Raw genomic sequence first — 18,556 nt, 5'->3', positions numbered from 1 at the left:
ACTGATGCATGTTTGATTACACCCAACCCCCACCCTTTTCCCTCTAAGGAGCAACAACATGCATATTCAGGAGGTCTTCCTTGGAAAATGATGAGCCGATGAGGATCCCTTAGTGGTGGATGCCAGTGGAAAGTTATAGACAGAGTAACTTTTCCCCTTGTTGGAGAAGGAGAAGTAGCCACGATAGTGGCAATAGAGGGTTATCATAGAGATCAGAGTGACCAGCTGAAGTTCTTCCCAGCAGCAGCAAGTGCTTTAGTAAAGAGAGGATGGGCAGGCAGGTGAGTTTTTTTTATTTGCAATATTTATATCACAGCACTCAAGGCAGCTAACAGAACAACCTGAAAAGAGCCACAAATGCCATAAAAATAAACAAAACAAAAATCTGTACAACATGCCACCAGTCTGAATTATTTTCAAAAAAAAATCAGCAGCAGTGAAAACTAAGAACTAGCAGGAAACTCAGCAGCCAGATCAATGAACAGCCCATCCCCAGCAACCAAGTAAGCAAAAGGACCTGAAGAAAAGCAGTGCATTACAAGCTTAGCAGAAAACAGACAGCAAAGGTGCAGCAGATATGGGGCCCCAAACCATGAAAGCCTTCAAAGGTAAGAACCATACATTGAAATGGACCCAGAAGCATATAGGTAACCAGTGCAAGTGTTTTAAAACCCATGTCATATGTTCATACTGGCACACACCCATAAGCAAACACGTGGCCACATTTCACCCCAGTTAAAACTTCCAAGTTGTCTTCAACCATGTACTCTAGCCTAGGGGCCGATATCGTCAAGTCAGCCAGGACAGTGATATTTTCCCAGTATAGCTCCTATTCTAAAGAAGGCAATTTATTGCAGGAGGATTGCATATTGTGCAGCAGGCCCTGGCAGTGAGAGCTTGGGCAGTAAGCACAACATAAAAATATTTTAAATCATCATCACCACCTTTTTAAAGCTTTTGAATATTTTAAATCAAATAAATAGTGATGAATCAGACCAGTGCTTAACAAAAGTACTGAGTTTTGTCATTATCTGTAAGAAGTCATTGACTTGCCCAATACTATATAGTAGACTTGGTAGTTGAGCAGGAATTAGAACCAAACTGTCTCCATTCTAATTCCAACACTCTATTCATTACACCACAGACCTATGCAGGAGGCAGATAGCACTGACTAGAAGAATCCTCTAATGCTAGCACTAAGGTAAGGTTCAGGAGTTGGACCTCACACTGATCCATAAACTCAGTCCTAATCAAAAGCTAATGCATTGTCCCACCGGGTACATTCCACAGAAGCAGTTAGGCATGCTACATTTCCTCCAGGCTGACCTTGGCTTAAACCGCAAGCACCTTTTGCATAAGGCTTCCTAAGTGAAGAATCTCTCTGTCAATCTTTTTCCAAATTAGGAATTGAACACATGAACACATAAAGCTGCCTTATACTGAATCAGACCCTCAGTCCATCAAAGTCAGTATTGTCTACTCAGACCAGCAGCGGCTCTCCAGGGTCTCAGGCAGGGGTCTTTCACATCACCTACTTGCCTAGTCCCTTTAACTGGAGATGCCAGGGATTGAACCTGGGACCTTCTTCAGGCCAAGGAGATGCTCTAACACTGAGCCATGGGCCCTCATAAATGTCAACAGTCAAGCTAGTAAGTATACAGTCCCCTCCTTGCTTTTTAATTAGCTCTGTAGGTAGAAAAAGACAGATTCAAATATTTATCCCACTCCTTCACCAACCACATACTTGGGGGGAAAAGATTTCCCATACGACTTTGTGTCTACTCAGGGTGCTATTTAAACTGTGCTAACCAATATAACCAATGTGTTATAACCAATGCAAAGCAGCTGCATGTGTTTAAGAAGAGTTGGTTTTTATATTCTCTACCACTTAAAGAAGAATCAAACTGGCTTACAATCACCTTCCCTTCTCCTCCCCAGAACCGACACCCTGTGAGGTAGGTGAAGCTGAGAGAGCGCTAAGAGAGCTGTGACTAGCCCAAGGTCACCCAGCAAGCTTCATGTGGAGGAGTGGGGAAACCAACCTTGTTCACCAGATTAGAGTCTGCCACTCTTAACCACTACACCACTCTCTTAAGAGGCACAGCAGAGATCCACGGCTCTTGTGAGTATTAGGTCAGCATGCCAAGCACATGGAGCTACCATGCATGAATTGCAGCACAGTTTGAACAAGACCCGAAACCTGTGGAAAGTTACATAGGAACATTCTGCACCTCGTCTTTCTCTCATGTTTAAATGGGGCCTCAAGTGAATCTTGGCTTGGAATGAAAGGGATACATGCACAAACCAAGAGATGGATCTGCTAATTAATTTTTCAACAATAGTGCAAGATCCGAATCATGGATCTTTCCTGTACCCTAATTTTGGCTCAAGCCCATTTCTTCTAGACGGAAATGCAATGTAACCTCTGAAAATGATCTGTTTGTTTTGTTACCATATTGGTATGCCGTTCTTTACAGAGGTAGATGTTGCTATCACTAAAAAGACTTTGTATTCTGATGTGTTCCAGCTTAGAAATATTAACAGAAACTTTGGTTTGCTGCTAGTATGCCTTTTCCCACTCCTCATACCAACACATTAACAAATACACACAGCTGCCAAAGTGCTACATTAATGTTTTTAAACAATTCTTACCAGCTTTCTTCCAGATCTCTTCTGGCACATATCCAGAAGCAGGCCTGTGAAGGAATTCCCGATGTGAATCTGTAAGGAGGGGGAAGAGAATGAGAAAAGAGGAAGTACCATGAGAAATGCTAAAATACAACTTTTTAAAATGCTGTTTGATGCTTCAGACAAAAAAGCAAATATGATCTTTATATAAATGAAAAATCAGCCATTACTTTTCAATACTACTTTATAGAAGAGATTAAGCGTTTTATCCTACATTGTTATGATTTTATGCCACTGTAAACTACTATGGACTACATATCTCTTAGGGCAAAAACGCACGGTCGCTTTAGCCTCCTTTATTCCCCGTTTCAGCCAGGATTCAGCCAGGATCGAACGCATGTGTTTCGCCAAATGTGCCTTTGAGCCTGGCTGAAACAGGGAATAAAGGAGGCTAAAGCGACCGTGCATTTTTGCCCTTAGAGTCGTCCACATGAGCAAGATTCTACATAAAAAGGTAAAGGTGCAAGCACCGGGTCATTACTGACCCATGGGGTAAAGTCACATCCCAACGTTTACTAGACAGACTATGCTTACAGGGTAGTTTGCTATCAGCTTCCCCAGTCGCCTACATGCTTCCCCTCTTATTGTTGGTTGTAGTCAGGTTTTAGAAAAAAGGAAACAATATAGTACATTTGACCATCTATTTTTCTGAAGACAAGGTGAGGAACTACACTAGTCGCTACAGAAAGTGCAATGCTTAGTTGTCCATAGTTTTCTTCTCCTGTAAGTTCCTGGAAACAAGACTTGATCCAATGGCAATTTTCTGGTTTAGGCTAACAGCTTGTCATGTGGGAAATCAGTTTCAGGACTGTATCACTTCAGCATGAGGAGTATTTACTGATTCAATGTTCCTCCCTATATTACAAAACTTCCTGCACCCAGAACATTAAGCAACCAGAATAAAGGTTCTAGTTTAATGCTCTTCTTGACACTCCAGTTTTCTATGAGTAGGAATACTTTTTTACAGTTAAGCATTTAAATGTGTTCACATACCTGTAGTCTAAAGGAGTACTGTAAGATGTTTGGTCTGGATTGGGTCAAAGTTCTGCTTGCTATCCTTAAACTTGTGCTTCAAATTCTAATAAAATCCTAGGCCCCCAAAGTCTCTTTTATTCAGATTTTATAATAAATAAATTTAGCATTTCGTTAGTGAGTAAATAAATGAAGGTATCTGGCACTTGAATGTTAAGTCATTATAACCCCAATTATTAATATTCACAATGACAAATAATATGGTAATGTGACAATGCCACATTTCAGGGTAGGTCAGTATATCACTTATCCCTGCCTCCCAGACTGCATACTTGCTGCAAAATTCAGTCTTAGGAAAGGCCGTGTCAATCAAAAACGCTACACAATCGAACATGTGCAATATTGTTTGCAGAGGTGCTTGCTATCTCTCTAATAATATTAAAACCAAATATAATTAAATTTAATGTGGAATAAAACCATCCATGAGATGGAAACATCCAGCAACTTAAAAACGCTAGGTACCTTAGATCATTTTTTTAAGTACCCAGGAAAAAGTGATTCATAGCTGAATGCATACAACAGACAATGTAGCAAGCACACTCACATCTGCTGAATATGGCAAGTTTAACACATGTGGCATTCCATTAATTCCATTAATCACAGAGGGTGAAAACTATACTTCATTGAAGTCAATAGTGAAGCCATTAACTTCAGTAGATTCTGGATGGTACCATCAAAGAAGGAAAATTAAAGTAAAACATTTCCATTGAGGTTCACTGGAAACTGTACTCTTAAGTGTAAAAAGGTTCTACTTTACTTTTAACAACAAGTTATCTACAAGAATTTGCTAACCGATATTTAGGTTTATGCTTTGGATGTCAGAATTCAGGAATAAGACAATACTGGAAGTCGTGAAAGTACAAGCACATATTGGTTGTTGGTACTCAAAAGTCCCCTAGCCACGTCTTCTATCAAACCCCGCATGGGAGAAGCTTTTCAATAAAATCTTAATGTTTACTAAGGCCTTTGGACATGATGCCATTGATCATAATACAAATATAATGAGAAATGCTGTGTTGGCTTGTTTAGGTATTCAAGAGTCAAATGTAAATAGAATTCAATGACATCATTGACTGAATTACCAGCTAATTGGTGCAATTTCCAAGTACAAAGATCAATGAAGCTCATATTCCAACCACAATTCACATAGATACTGAAGCCAAGGCTCTTTAAGAAGAATTAAATCAAGATCTTATGAAAGACTTCCATAGTTCTTTTTGAAATTGTTAGGGAAGGGAAAGCTTTATAAATAATAATAAAAATAATAAGAAACATGTTTTTAAAGTTTTTTTTTAAATAAGAGAATGGATATGATAAAGTTAATTTGGGAGGCTTTGTGAATACAGCTAAATGTCTCCCCACATTAAGGACAGGAGGTGAGCAAAAGTTTTTAAAAGAGATGAAGCATCATCACTCTTTGAACTCAAAGACTTTTGCGTTTTGAAAATCTGTGAGCAAACACTTTCAGCCATATTGAGTATCCTGACAAAATGCTTAGTGTTGTGAAGGTCACCAAATGCTGCACAGTTCCCTAGTCATCTTGGGTTGTTAAGGTGGTTAGAAGCTGCTGGCTGAAATAGTAAACACTTCCCATGGGACGGGGAGAGAAACTCCCTGTTTTGTTACAGGAGGTGGTCATCCACAATTCATGGAAAAAATCTTCAGACCAGGATGATTTAACCAGCTATAGAACAATCTAAAACATTTTCCTATTTTAAGGACAGCTGAACATGGAGGAACTATGGCATGATGTTGACAGAAGTGCTTCCAAAGTGCTTCTGACAGAAGTGCTTCGTGCTCCTAATATCTGAGTTTCTTGTAAATAAAGGTGCAAAGTAGGGCTGTTGAAAAAATTTTTGGGGGGGAAAGTAAGTTTGGTAAAGATTGGGTCAGGGGGTCCGGAGTTATGGGGTCTGGAAGGGGTTGTCCCCATTTTCCTCCATTGAAATGCATTGTCAAAGTGGCTGTGTTCAGATGCTTTAGTGTGATCTTTGCAATGTATCTCAATGGAGAAGCCAGGCTTTAAACGGTGGGAAAGTTCGCCCCGTACCTCCATAAAGACACAATGTATCTGTATACATTGTATCTCTATGGAGGCTCAGGGCGAACTTTCGATTCCCTTCTAGCTACCCTGAAAATTTGGCACTTCTACCTGCAAACATGCCCCCCCCCCCGGAGCCATGGAAAGACGTACCCGGAAAAGCCAGCTTTCTACCCAGCTTTTTGTGGAATGGCAAATTTGATTTTGACAACCTCCCGGATTATGCGGATTTAGTAAACCCAAACGAGAATTTTACCGAATTTTCATTTATTCGGTATTTTTCTGGTTTGGAGTATAGAATCAACAGCCCTAGTGCCAAGCACTTAATTCAATACCTTCTGTATGCATATGGTATAGTCCCTCACCTTAAAGCATACCATAAAGGTCATAATCCAGAAAATTTCTGCATATACAATAGACAATGACACCATACAGACAAATACAGACAATGACACTTCCACATTAGATGCAATATTTTCCTTACACAAGCAACTTGGACCAGAACCTTGCACAAAGAAAATCAAACGGCATCCACTCTGCATAGATGTTTCACTAAGCAGAAGGTTTTTTGCATCTATATAAATAAGGTTTTCTGGGTATAAATCGTATAAATAAGGTTTTCTGGGTACAGCCATTATAATGAACGTGAAACCATAATAGATATGGTGAAAACTGCCCTGTAGCATGGATACTACTATAAATCACAAAGGCACAACAGATGGCCTTCCCCTCCTCCATCCAAAGCTACTTGAGATGACAAGCTGGTAATTTTACAAGGTGGATTAGCTCATTAAAAATGACAAAGGGGAATCTCTGGCATTTTGCAAAACACTTGACAAAAAACAATATTTATACTTCATGATGGCCTTAGTAATTTTTTTGCATTTTTTTTAACATAGCAGGAACATATTCCATCAGTTACAAGAAAGAATATCTACTACTACAACAGTGTGTCTTGCGTTCACTCAGAGATGGCTGGCATCCTGCCTCTGACTATATAGAGTTGACTTGGCTGTATTTCTCCATACAATTCATCAAGTGATACAGGACAAATATATTTATTGTTTTCTTGGCAAACATGGAACAAACTGGCTCTTTCCCTCACCAGGCAACTATGGACTGGCTCCACTGAACTGTAAGTGGAATGAGTTTAATGAAATTGATTTTGTCCCCTTTTCAATAAAACCCCCTGTGCTGTTCTGAAAACAGTGACTCTCAGGAACAGAGTGGGATTTGGTATTGGGGGCCAGAGTAAGAAGGAATCCACTGAAGTTAATTTCCTCTTGAATATCACCCCTCAAGCTGTATTACAATATGTCCCTGAAGGCCCTCCAATTAGGGTTGCCAGGTCCCTCTTTGCCACCGGCGGGAGGTTTTTGGGGCAGAGCCTGGGGGGATGGGGTTTGGGGAGGGGAGGGACTTCAATGACACAGAGTCCAATTGCCAAAGCGGCCATTTTCTCCAGCAGAACTGATCTCTATTGGCTGGAGATCAGTTGTAATAGCAGGAGATCTCCAGCTACTACCTGGAGATTGGCAACCCTACCTCCAATCATTATGAACAGCTTTTGAGTGGTACAGGAGGATGCAGAGGGAAGGGGGGAGATCCCATTCTATGAATTTCTTCCTTTTATAGTCAATTGGATTCAACCCAGTCGTCCCAAGATTGCCAAGTTGTTTCATTTTCCCCCAAGACAAACAAGAAGGAAAGATCCATTCTGTAAAACTTGGCTGAATTTCTAACAATTTGTAAGTGGAAAGAGAGAGATTTCAGTGGGACCAGGGTGGTGCCCACAGTAGTTATTTTGGCAAGATCATTCCCTCAAACTGATGGCAATTTTTTCTGGTTTATATTAATACAGTTAGGATAGAGAGGTTTCATATGTTAAATTTATTCAGTAGCCGCTGATATGCCTAATTCAGGTGAGTACATGGAACTGCCAAATTTCTTTTTATGGAGGATTTTGAATGAAGCAGAGACACTGCAAACTGCAGCAGAAAAAAAGAGTGAGAAAAAGAACAGTGAAAGAAAGGAGACACCGGCCATTTATGCTTGGTAATTAGCAGCGTGTTCCAGGCTGAAGTGCCCCACAGCTTTTTTTGAGTTTTGCATGCTGAACTGTCATTCAGCAAGCGACTGCGAAGCCGGCACATACCTATTTCACATTTCTTAAGAGCCCCTTTAACGCAATCTTTTGTGTTTGTTCCGCCCCCACACCGAAGAATCCCCTGAAGGAACCATGCAAAATGACAGCAACACATTAGGTATGCAAATTGAGGTTGCTAATGGAAGGAACAAAGGAGCAGACAAGTGGGGTGGTGGTGGATTTTCTCCTTTGCGTCGAACCTTGAATACGCATTTTAAAGGTCACATTTTTTAAAAAATGCTTTGAGCGAGCATCAAAATTGACCCTGCATAAATGGCCACAGACACAGGCAAAAGCTATGGAACATAGCGTTAAAAAAAAGATCAGCTGATGCAATCATATGTTTCCAGTTTAAATTAGACACAGTACCTAAAGGGACTGGATCTGGATTCACTGGACTCTGCTGCCTGGAATGATTACTACCACTGCCTTTTTTTAAATCTTCCGCGTCACTGTACCGCCGTATCCAGTAATTAAGTTCCTCTCGATCAGCTTCCTGACATCGCCGTAGCACAGTGAGAGATCGCCTCGTTTTTTCCACCATGTCCATGATGCAGTTTAAGAGCTAGAATGGGAAAGCGACTGATTAGGATCATCATTTTATCTTCAATCTAACAAAATGTTGAGAACTTCAATTTCTGAACAACTAGAAAGCTGTGAAGTAACAGGTCAAACACTTAGGTTGGTTTTTTCTAGTACCAGAGTTCGCCCAGCGACACCATGGTTTGGGAGCTTATACATTTTAGAGGCCTTTCTTCCCATGCCATGAACATGAGAAGTCCCAGAACAGAAAGGAGGCTCCCATGCTATGGTTGTCCCCTCATGCCAGCATTGGCCTAGTTTCCAGAGGGGAACAAAACCACAGAATGGGAGAACAGACCTCAGCCAAGACAGCTTCCATTAATGTTACTCCTCACTGAATAAAAATGCTTAGGTAAGTTGCATATTGTTCAAACAAAACACTGATAAAATAATGTTTAGAAAGTATACAGGAGTATTTCATTTGTATATATATATGTAATATTTACATATATACACACACAGTAGCACTTACAACAACAATGGAAAGCAGGACAGTATTCTGGTCTCCATACTGGGGCTGGAGAGGTATTTGCTTGGCTAACAGTACAATCCTAAACACAGGTAAGACCTCTAAAAGGCTTAGAACTTAGACTTCTAAGTCCATTGACTTCATTGGAAATAGAATGCTGTACCTCTGCTTAGGACTACACAGTAAATCAACCTACTCATGGCAGAGAAACAATCCGAACTGGAACTTTCCTGTTTACAGACTTAGCTCATGCATATGTCAAACGCAACTTCCTACTCCCGTGGATTGCTTACGTGTTTAAGTAATGAAAGTATATAACCAACTGACCAGTCCACGAGTATCACATCAATGAGTGAACCTGGGCTGGAAGAAAATTACCAGGGTTTTTTTCATGCTGTGTGTGTGTGTGTGTAGATCTGAGCAAGTTAAAGAACATGTCATGTGCCTTACATGGTCAAGGTGTTTCCATTCTTCTGCCCATTCTCTGTCTGTTAGCCTATGGTCAATCATTTCTTCTTGACGCGTGCCATGCAACCCTGCCAAGAACAATATTTTCATCTTCTGTATATCTTTAAAAGTTACAGGCATGCACAGAGTTGCCTGGTTATGCCACACAGCCATTATGCAATACATTAACAAAATGCAGGAGGGCTTCAGCCAAATCAAAGGAAAACGGTTGGGTCCTACAGGGCCAGAGGCATACAGATGTTCAAAGTTTCCAATTAAAAAAGCAGAAAGCCCATAAAAGACAATGACAAGAAGACAACAGAACTAGTTTGTGCAAATCAGTACAGCTTTAGGGATGTCTCCAGTGCAATTCCAATGAACTAAACAGAATTCATGAGCAGAGCTACACACTTCTTTGCACCTTCTGTTTATTTCAGTGGGTCGTTCACAAGACACACACCCAGCACATTTTGCCTATATCCATGTGGGACTTTTCTGGGATTTTTTTTTTAAAAAGAAAAATTTCATAAAACTTGAGATGCATCTGATGAAACTGACTCTGGCCCACGAAACCTGGTACAACAAATGTGTTAGTCGAAGGCTTTCATGGTCAGAGTTCATTGGTTCTTGTAGGTTATCCGGCTGTGTGACTGTGGTCTTGGTATTTTCTTTCCTGATGTTTCGCCAGCAGCTGTGGCAGGCATCTTTAGAGGAGTAACACTGAAGGACAGTGTCTCTCCTTCAGTGTTACTACTTCAGTGTTACAGTGTCTGCCCTTCAGTGTTACTCCTCTGAAGATGCCTGCCACAGCTGTTGGCGAAACGTCAGGAAAGAAAATACCAAGACCACAGTCACACAGCCCGGATAACCTACAAGAACAAATGTGTTAGTTTTTGACAGACTCTTATTTACACTTTTCTGTGCCTTTTATACTTCAAAAGAAATCTAAAATTTCTAAACTTTCTGTCCAGGAGGGAGGGGAAGGAAGGGTACGTCATCTATAACCAGGAGAATTTTTCATTCTCGCTTTGAGGAGGAGAAGGAAAAGAAGTGGGAATTCTCTTTTCCAACTAAGCTACATATCCACACCGGGATAAATCTAAGGGTTCTCTGATGCTTTCAGATGCTTCTAAAATAATGAAATAGTAACTCAAGTACGAATTTTAACTACTTTATGGATCTGGAAGAGTTCTGCTTACCCATAGGTCTGTTTCTGTCCCTGAGGTCCCTGTGGTTGGGGTGTCTGTATGAGTCCCTGTAGTGGTGGGCAATGGCCATATCATCCAAACGGTAATGCTGAGGTGGAGGCGGGGTAGGGTGAGGCAGACCATTGGGCTGGTAAGACAAGCCATTATTTGGACTGTACCGCTGGCCTGGGCTAATAGTGCAGGGCCGCTTGCTTGGATGCTCTGAGTGCAAAGGCTCTCTGTCAAAGCCATTTTCTTTGGTTCTGAAAAAAGAAAGGGGAACAATACATTTTGTTGAGGGTTTAGTCGCTTGTCATACCCCCCTGTTCAGCTCAAAAGGGTAGAGGAGAAGAATTGTTATGATGAACAAACTAACAGTACAATCTCTAACACAGAAGTGTGTACCTCTGCTATGGATTGCACTGTAAATATGTTTATTCACCGCAGACACTTCCTTTCACTAAAAAGCAGGCAAAGCAATATTTATTCCTGTTGCTACCCTGGTACCCCACTCTGTATTAAAGATGGTACACCACCTGCATCCATAAACTAGCTGAAATCCTTTGTGTGTTTCATGATTTTACCAAAACCGAGCATAATCAGTCTTTTCTCTTGGTCCCCACCTTTCATCCAGGCAGAGACCCCGGGGGTCGCAGGAGCCCAGGGGCGGCGTGACACATACCTGGCTTGGATCCCACTGAGCATTTCTGCTAATGGAAGTATTTCTGTCAGTGTAGCACAATTTCCTTACCTGCCCCTTCCACTGTAGCCCAAAACGCTCTGCAGGATACTGGTCCTCAAGGCAGCTTTTCCGGGCACCATGAGCTTCAGGGGGAAGGGGGAAAGTGGGGAAATCATGCTTCCCTGATAGAAATCCATCTATCAGCACAAACATTTCACATCTTGCTTTTATATCAGCAAGCAGAAACATCTGCAAAAATGAGTGGAGGAAGGTCATGCGATCCGTTGCACAAAATGCATGCCCCACCAAACAAATGACCCACGTTGCAAACATATAACCAGTTCTAGAAGGCTTTGAACTGGAATACAAAGAGGGGCTTTTATATCTGCCTTATAAATATCCCATATCTACAATAAACACACACATACCCAATGACTTATTCGGTATCAATAGAAAAGGTTTCATGGGTTTTTTTTGGCTGAACAAGGAACAAATGTATATTGTTATGTTATTTAAAACCATTCATAGACTTATAATAAAATACAGCGAGCATTTTGCCTCTGACATGCCATGCACAATTACCGAAAACGTGTTGTCTCCTCAGGTGTCACTCTTCTCTCTTTTAGTGACTGATGGCTCCCAGTGTTATTACAGAAACAGATTGATCTTTTTAATGAGCTAGTTTAATAGACTCCAAAATCTCACCGTGGCTGCTCATCCATGTCATACCATATGCACCAAGAAAACATTCAGTAAAACACAGAACTCTGCTGTCAGGCTGCTCCATAAAACCCCACTTACAGTAGAAGCTGGTGAGAGACAGAACTTGGAAATGATAAAGGATGGAGAAACTGCATTCTGAAACATATATTTCTGTAAATGGGTACTTCTTTTTAGGCTGCTCTCAAATCCCCACCACATGTCTATGCAGCAAGAAAAGAGCTGACCTTTCTGGTTTCTGCTACAGATCATTTTAAAGGGGTGCACTGAATGTGAAATACACAAAGGACCAATCGACAATTTATTTTCTTCTAATAATTTATCCCCTGATTTTAGAGAGCCAGCGTGGTATAGTGGTTAAGAGCAGTGGGTGGTTTGGAGCATTGGGCTCTAATCTGGAGAACTAGGTTTGATTCCCCCACTCTTCCACATGAGTGGTGGAGGCTAATATGGTGAACTGGGCTAATTTCCCCCTCCTACACATGAAGCCAGCTGTCTGTTGTGGGGAGGACAAGGGAAGGTGATTGTAAACTGATTTGATTCTTCCTTAAGTGGTAGAAAAAGTCAGCATATAAAAACCAACTCTTCTTCTTCATCATCAGTGTAACCAGAACACTTTGTATTCTTAACTCAGACCTCAAGCTAGATTGAAATGGATCCAGGTAATTTTCATACCACATGATCACCTTGCACAGAAAGGCAGATTCCAGATTAGATTATAATGGACTTTTTATTCCACTGTCCTGGCCAATTAATCCAATCACCTATAATAAATGATGTTTAAATGGAGACCAGTTAAATGTCTTATAATTGCTATATCGATTTAAATCAGTTTTTCCTTCCAGTTATTCCATTCAGATGCACCAACTATCTCTCAGATATTTGGATCATTTTGTTCTCTTCTCATGAAACACCATCAAAAGTCAGTGTCTGGAAAATTAGAAGTAAACTGTGGCCACCAAGTGATTATCTAACAGTAGTTAAGGACTACTATCTAGAAGTACTATGGAGAAATAGTACTATCTAGTAGTACTAAGGACAAGAAAAATTAGAAGTATAGGAAAGTCAATTGCCCTGACCTGGATAACCCATGATAGCCTAATCTCATCAGATCTTGGAAGCTAAGGAGGGTCGGCCCTGGTCAGTATTTGGATGGGAAACCACCAAGGAATACCAGTGTTCCAGTGCAGAGGCAGGCAACGGCAAACTACCTCTGAACATCTTTTGCCTTGAAACCCCTTTGGGGTTGCCATAAGTTGGCTGTGATTTGACAGCCAAAAAAAAAAAAGGAAAGTCGATCATTCAGGCTGTTATATCGAGCTAGTTAGTGAAATGACATCCTTCGATAAATGTAAAAAAATCCTGCAGCATGATCTAACCTACTATAGATGCAACAGTTATGCACAGAGGATTCCAATCAACTCAATTTTCCTTTCTGTGCATAAGCACACATACACAAATATGCAGGCAGCACCAAAGGCCCTTAAGGAAAATGCAGATGTTGTCTTTAAATCTGTAGAGATTGCCCATTTATGTATGCTGTTTCCCTCGTGGTCACTCCACTGAGTGCTTCGAGACTTCAATTTGATTATGCATGCCTTTCCCGATCATCAGAGGTCGCCTCACTCTCCCAGCACGTTTCTGCACATTTTGCCTGTATTTTTCAGATGCTGTTTTAGCCAAAATCCGGAAAATGTGGGCAAAGTGCGCGGGGAGCATGAGGTGATCTCTGACAGACAGGAATGGCATGCAAAATCAAAAGGAAGCCCCAAAGCAGTCAGTGGGGATGACCGTGGGTTAACAGCCCTGCATAAATGGCCATTGTATTTAAATTTGCTATCCATTAAGTGGTTATTTCACTTAAGAATCACAATTTCAAAGGAAAAGGCAAGGAATACCTCAACACACTTCACGCCATTTAAATATAGGAAGAGTTCTTTGCACCTCTAATGAAGATCTTGATTAGTGGACAGTGGTCCTTGAACAAAAAATACAAGAACCAAAACACAAGAATAGCTATGCTAGATCAAAGCAATAGTCCATGCAGTCCAGAATCCTTTTTTACATGGTGGCCAACAGTGCCTGCAAGCTCTAGCATTATAAGAGAGTAAAAAAAAAAAATCTGTCCCACCACCCAATCCATTATACAATAGTGTCCTATAACAGATTGAGTGAACATTACAAATCTGAACTCCCCCCCCCCATTGCTACAGCATCAAAGAAGACATCTGAAACCTTTACCTGTCTGGAGTTCGCCTCTTCCCGTTTTCGTTCACATCGAGAAGCAGCTCTGAGGAGTCAACAGGTGAGGTGGTGCTGGCATCCAGAAGCAGCTGCTCATGTTGAGCGAGGTACTGGGCGGGGTTCTGCTTGGCCAGCCTTGCACAGTGCAGGAGCTCCCGCTGTAGCAGGGGCAGATTGGCCTGAAAGAGCAGACAAACAACAGAGATCCCCTTTAGCAAGTGTCCTCAGAGCATCCCAGGAAGAAAGCTGTCAAAACAAAAGAGCCAAACCCAGACACACATGGAGTAGATTAACAATTCCTTCTCTCTCTTTAAACAGATGGTTCAGTGACAGTTACTCAGTTTTTTTCATCCAGGCCTAACATTTTGTAGCAGTATATCTACCAGCAATACTTGCACGGTATCAGGGCTGTAACCCTGGTTTGGTGCATCAAAAGGACTGATTTGTTTGTACCCCAGATCTTAAGACTGGGCCCTTTGGTTCCAAAACAGGGCTGCTGGAAATAGGGGTTGCTTAGCTAAACAAAACTACAATGTGCTTGGCGTCACTCAACAACAACAATCTCCTCTGTGACCATCTGGCACCTCTCCAGTTGCTATGTACTGCCTCAGGCATAAATAGGTTAAAGCATTGGAAGGGGGAGTTTTTAAAAAAATGCAGGATTCTCTGGGGATATGGAGGTCTCTCCTTTTGGCACGAGGACAGAAGATGAAGAACACACACACATTTTCCAGCATTTTCCTCTTCATCTGTAAAGACCAACCATGATTTTGTCTTTTAAAACCTGCTATGCATGTGCACACACACACACGACATATATTCTATTTCAATATAAAAGAAATAATTTCTCTCCTTTTCTGTCCAGATGACCATCCACAAGTCCTATGAAACTTTTGCCATCCAGATGAACTGCAGTGACTTCCTTTTCCTTCCCTTATCGCCATTTTGGCTGTCATCCTGGGGTGTGAGCTTGCTAGTCAGCATGCAAGCTTCTGGCAGTTTGGCAAATGTGCCATTGCAGCAAAGGACACCATAGTCTGGCACCATTGAGGCTAACCAGCTGTATACGTGTCCCCCCTGTTTTGCGGCAACCACAGAGATCCCCATGTGTTGTGGAAAAATGCCTGCCTCCCCTCAGCATCCAAATGTGCTTCTTTCATTAGGACAACCAGGGCTTTGGATGGCAAACACAAATGCAATGTTTTCAGACTCTTACAAGAGAAAAAGTCTCCAATCCAATGCATGCTTACTCGGGAGTAAGCCCCACTGAACAGAGTGAAACTTGCTTTTGAACATGCAAAAGACTCCACTGAAATTCCTGAATGACTCTTAGGAAAATGAAGTCACATGTTGGACATCTTGAGCACAGATGTCTTTTGACAGAGGGCTTTCTGGCTCAAGGCCAGAAGTGAGCTTAATATGTCTCTTTAAAAAACAACAACAACCTGATGAACAGAATATAAACACACTCTGCACAGGAGTGATGTAATCTATAGGTTTCTAATCTTTTATTAAATTAGAATTAGTGGCCCATATTCAGTGGAAATGATGAAAACTTGGTTTGGATTAGTGTTTATTTATAGAAATAACAACAGCAAAAACAAAGCACTGAAGTCTTGACAGGAAATACCTACTGGAATGGGGGGGACCCTCAGTAGGTACCTGTGCATGTGTAACGCCCCTCCTTTTTCTTATGTAGCAAAGTAATGAGAAACATGTACATGACCATTTACAAATGTAGATATGCAGATGACACAACTCATGAGTCTTTCACTTGGTACTCTGCTTAATTTAGCGATTCCATAAACATCTTCTGCCAATTTAAAAAAAATGGCAATACAAAGCAATGTTGTTTGCTCTAATTCTGGTGCCAGATTAGGTAATTAGAATGGTGTCTAATATCCTTCCAGTAAATGTTTCTCCATAAATGCAAAATGGAATCGAGGGTCTGCGGGTTACATTAGCTTAATGAAAACAAGACTTTAATGCATATTGTTACAGCAGCATTTCAATGCACTTATTAAGGCCCATGTTCCCACAACCATATGGTTTTTGTCATTAATGTCTCCTTTGAGGAAAAGCACTAAAATTAGGGGGGGAAAGAAGTTGCATCTTTGATTCCAGTGATCCCAGCTAAATGATATGGCAACCATATGGTGTGAAGCTGTGATGGAAGGGTCTGGAAGTGTCCTTGTAGCTTTTTTCTCTTTCTTCTTTTCTGTTCCTTTCTTAAAACTGCCAACCTGAACACAATGACATTCAGATAATATTCATAGCAAAAGGGTCTCTCTTTAAAAAGTCCCCCAACAACTAATGAAAGAAATAAAGCCTAATCTAACATGGAAGCTACTTTTTGAATGACTTCTTCCTTTTAGTAACGAGTTGTATAAAAAGTACATTCCATCCCAGTCAGCAATCCATATTTGTCCTATGTATATTTCATCACTTCAGCACAAATTATCTAGAATGATTATGTCTGACTGTTTGATTCCCCCTCTTCATTTTTTAATTGGTTCACAATTTTACTGCAATTCTGTTTTTACTGTCTTTATTTTTTCAAGTCTTTATTGGTTTGGACACATTGCTGTTGTAATTTGACTATGCTGTGAATTTGTATTTTAATTATGTTTTTAATTATGGGACAATGACATTACATCACTTCTGGAGAAAACCCAAAAATGATGTTATGTCGCTCTAGGAATCACTCTCTTACCACAGAGTTTACGACCATTCCTAGAGTGGCATGATGTCACTTCCAGGTTTTCCCATTGCACTCCCCGTGACTCCCCATGGCCTTCCAGACTCTCAATGTTCCATGCCCCGTGAGCGCGATATCAGTAGGGGGAGACACTGAATAAAAATGAATAATAACCTTCAAATGAGCTTATTTTGTGGTAAGAGTATGAATTTCCAGCGATAGTTATATTCTACAGCAGGGGTGGGGAACCTTTTTCCTGCCAAGGGCCATTTGCATATTTATAACATCAATCGGGGGCCATACCGGACATTGATCTCCCGCGGGGGGGTGGGGGGAACTAGGGTTGCCAAGTTCCTCTTCGCCATGATTGGGAGGTTTTTTGGGTGGCGCCTGAGGAGGACGGGGTTTGGGGAGGGACTTCAGTGCCATAGAGTCCAATTGCCAAAGTGGCCATTTTATCCAGGGGAACTGATCTCTGTTGGCTGGAGATCACTTGTAATAGCAGATCTCCAGCTAGTACCTGGAGATTGGCAACCCTAGTTCCTTACTCTACATATCAAGACAAATGGAAAGGTGTTTGGAGGGTGGCTTGTGGGCAGTTCAAAGGTGGAATAGGACTGCACCCTCCTCCACCCGAGGGTGCTGGAGAAGCCGCCGGAAAGAGGGAAAGAAGGGAGAGAGGGAGAGAAAGAAATGGAGCAAGGGAGAAAAAGAAAGAAAAGTAGGGAAAGAAAAGGACGGAGACAGAAAGAGGCTGGGAGGGGGCAGCTGTCAGCGGGGCAGGACACAGAGCCTCCGCGGGAAGGGAAGGGTCTCCCGGCGCCCTTGCGCTGCGGGCTGTTTTGCGCCCCCCCCACTTCTCTGCTGAGGGGGGAGGAGGCGGGGGGGGCGTGTGTGTGTGTGTTTGGAAAAAGCGGGAAGGCTTTTTCTGTCTCTGGCCACTGATGCACGGGAGGTTTCGCCTTGGATTTGCCGCTCTTCAGATGCACATTTCCCCCCCTCCAAATTCTCAAAACTCTGCATGGGGGCTTATTTTTGAGTTTTGAGCATTTGGGTGGGGGAAATGTGCATCTGAAGAGCGGCAAATCCAAGGCAAAACCTCCCGTGCATCAGTGGCCAGAGACAGAAAAAGCCTTCCCGCTTTTTCCAAACACACACACAGACACACACGGCCCCCCGCCTCCTCCCCCCTCAACAGAGAAGTGGGGGGGGGCGCAAAACAGCCCGCAGCGCAAGGGCGACGGGAGACCCTTCCCTTCCCGCGGAGGCTCAGCATCCTGCCCCGCTGACAGCTGCCCCCTCCCAGCCGGGCCCACCGCCAGCGAGGGCGGGGGACAGGGAGGGGGGAGGGAGGTGCCCGAGCCTCCGCCTGCCCGATTTCCTGCCCCGCGGCTCGCCAGCCCGACCGCCGCACCTTTGCCTGTGGGCTGGGCCGGGCTGGGCCTCGCCTCCTCCCATGTGCCTGGAGCAAACAGCAGGAGGAGGATCCCCCGCCTGGCTGGGCCCCACCGCCACCTGCTCCACCCAACCCTTTCAGAGGAGGCCCGTCTGGTGCGGAGGGAGGGAGCCCAGCCCAGTGCCCCTCTCTGCCTGCCTGCCTGGCTTGCCCAGGCCCCTAAG

General features: G+C 42.4%; 1 protein-coding gene across 4 annotated transcripts in view; it reads right to left on the bottom strand.

The window, feature by feature from the left end:
* RUNX1T1 (RUNX1 partner transcriptional co-repressor 1) overlaps window positions 1-18,556 on the bottom strand; it is a 156,645-nt gene that overhangs the window by 30,210 nt on the left and 107,879 nt on the right. For all 4 annotated transcript variants that reach the window (XM_056854101.1, XM_056854100.1, XM_056854102.1 and 1 more), the window contains 5 exons: window positions 14,236-14,417; window positions 10,605-10,855; window positions 9,409-9,494; window positions 8,277-8,472; window positions 2,653-2,721 (listed from right to left, as the gene is read on the bottom strand). In XM_056854101.1, coding sequence (XP_056710079.1) covers window positions 2,653-2,721; window positions 8,277-8,472; window positions 9,409-9,494; window positions 10,605-10,855; window positions 14,236-14,417 — 784 coding nt within the window. The remainder of the gene's footprint in view (window positions 1-2,652; window positions 2,722-8,276; window positions 8,473-9,408; window positions 9,495-10,604; window positions 10,856-14,235; window positions 14,418-18,556) is intronic.

This window comes from Euleptes europaea, chromosome 8 (assembly GCF_029931775.1).
Source record: "Euleptes europaea isolate rEulEur1 chromosome 8, rEulEur1.hap1, whole genome shotgun sequence".
NCBI classification, from domain to species: domain Eukaryota; kingdom Metazoa; phylum Chordata; class Lepidosauria; order Squamata; family Sphaerodactylidae; genus Euleptes; species Euleptes europaea.
The sequence above is the reverse complement of the archived record's forward strand: the minus strand, read 5'-3'. Positions and strand labels throughout refer to the sequence as shown.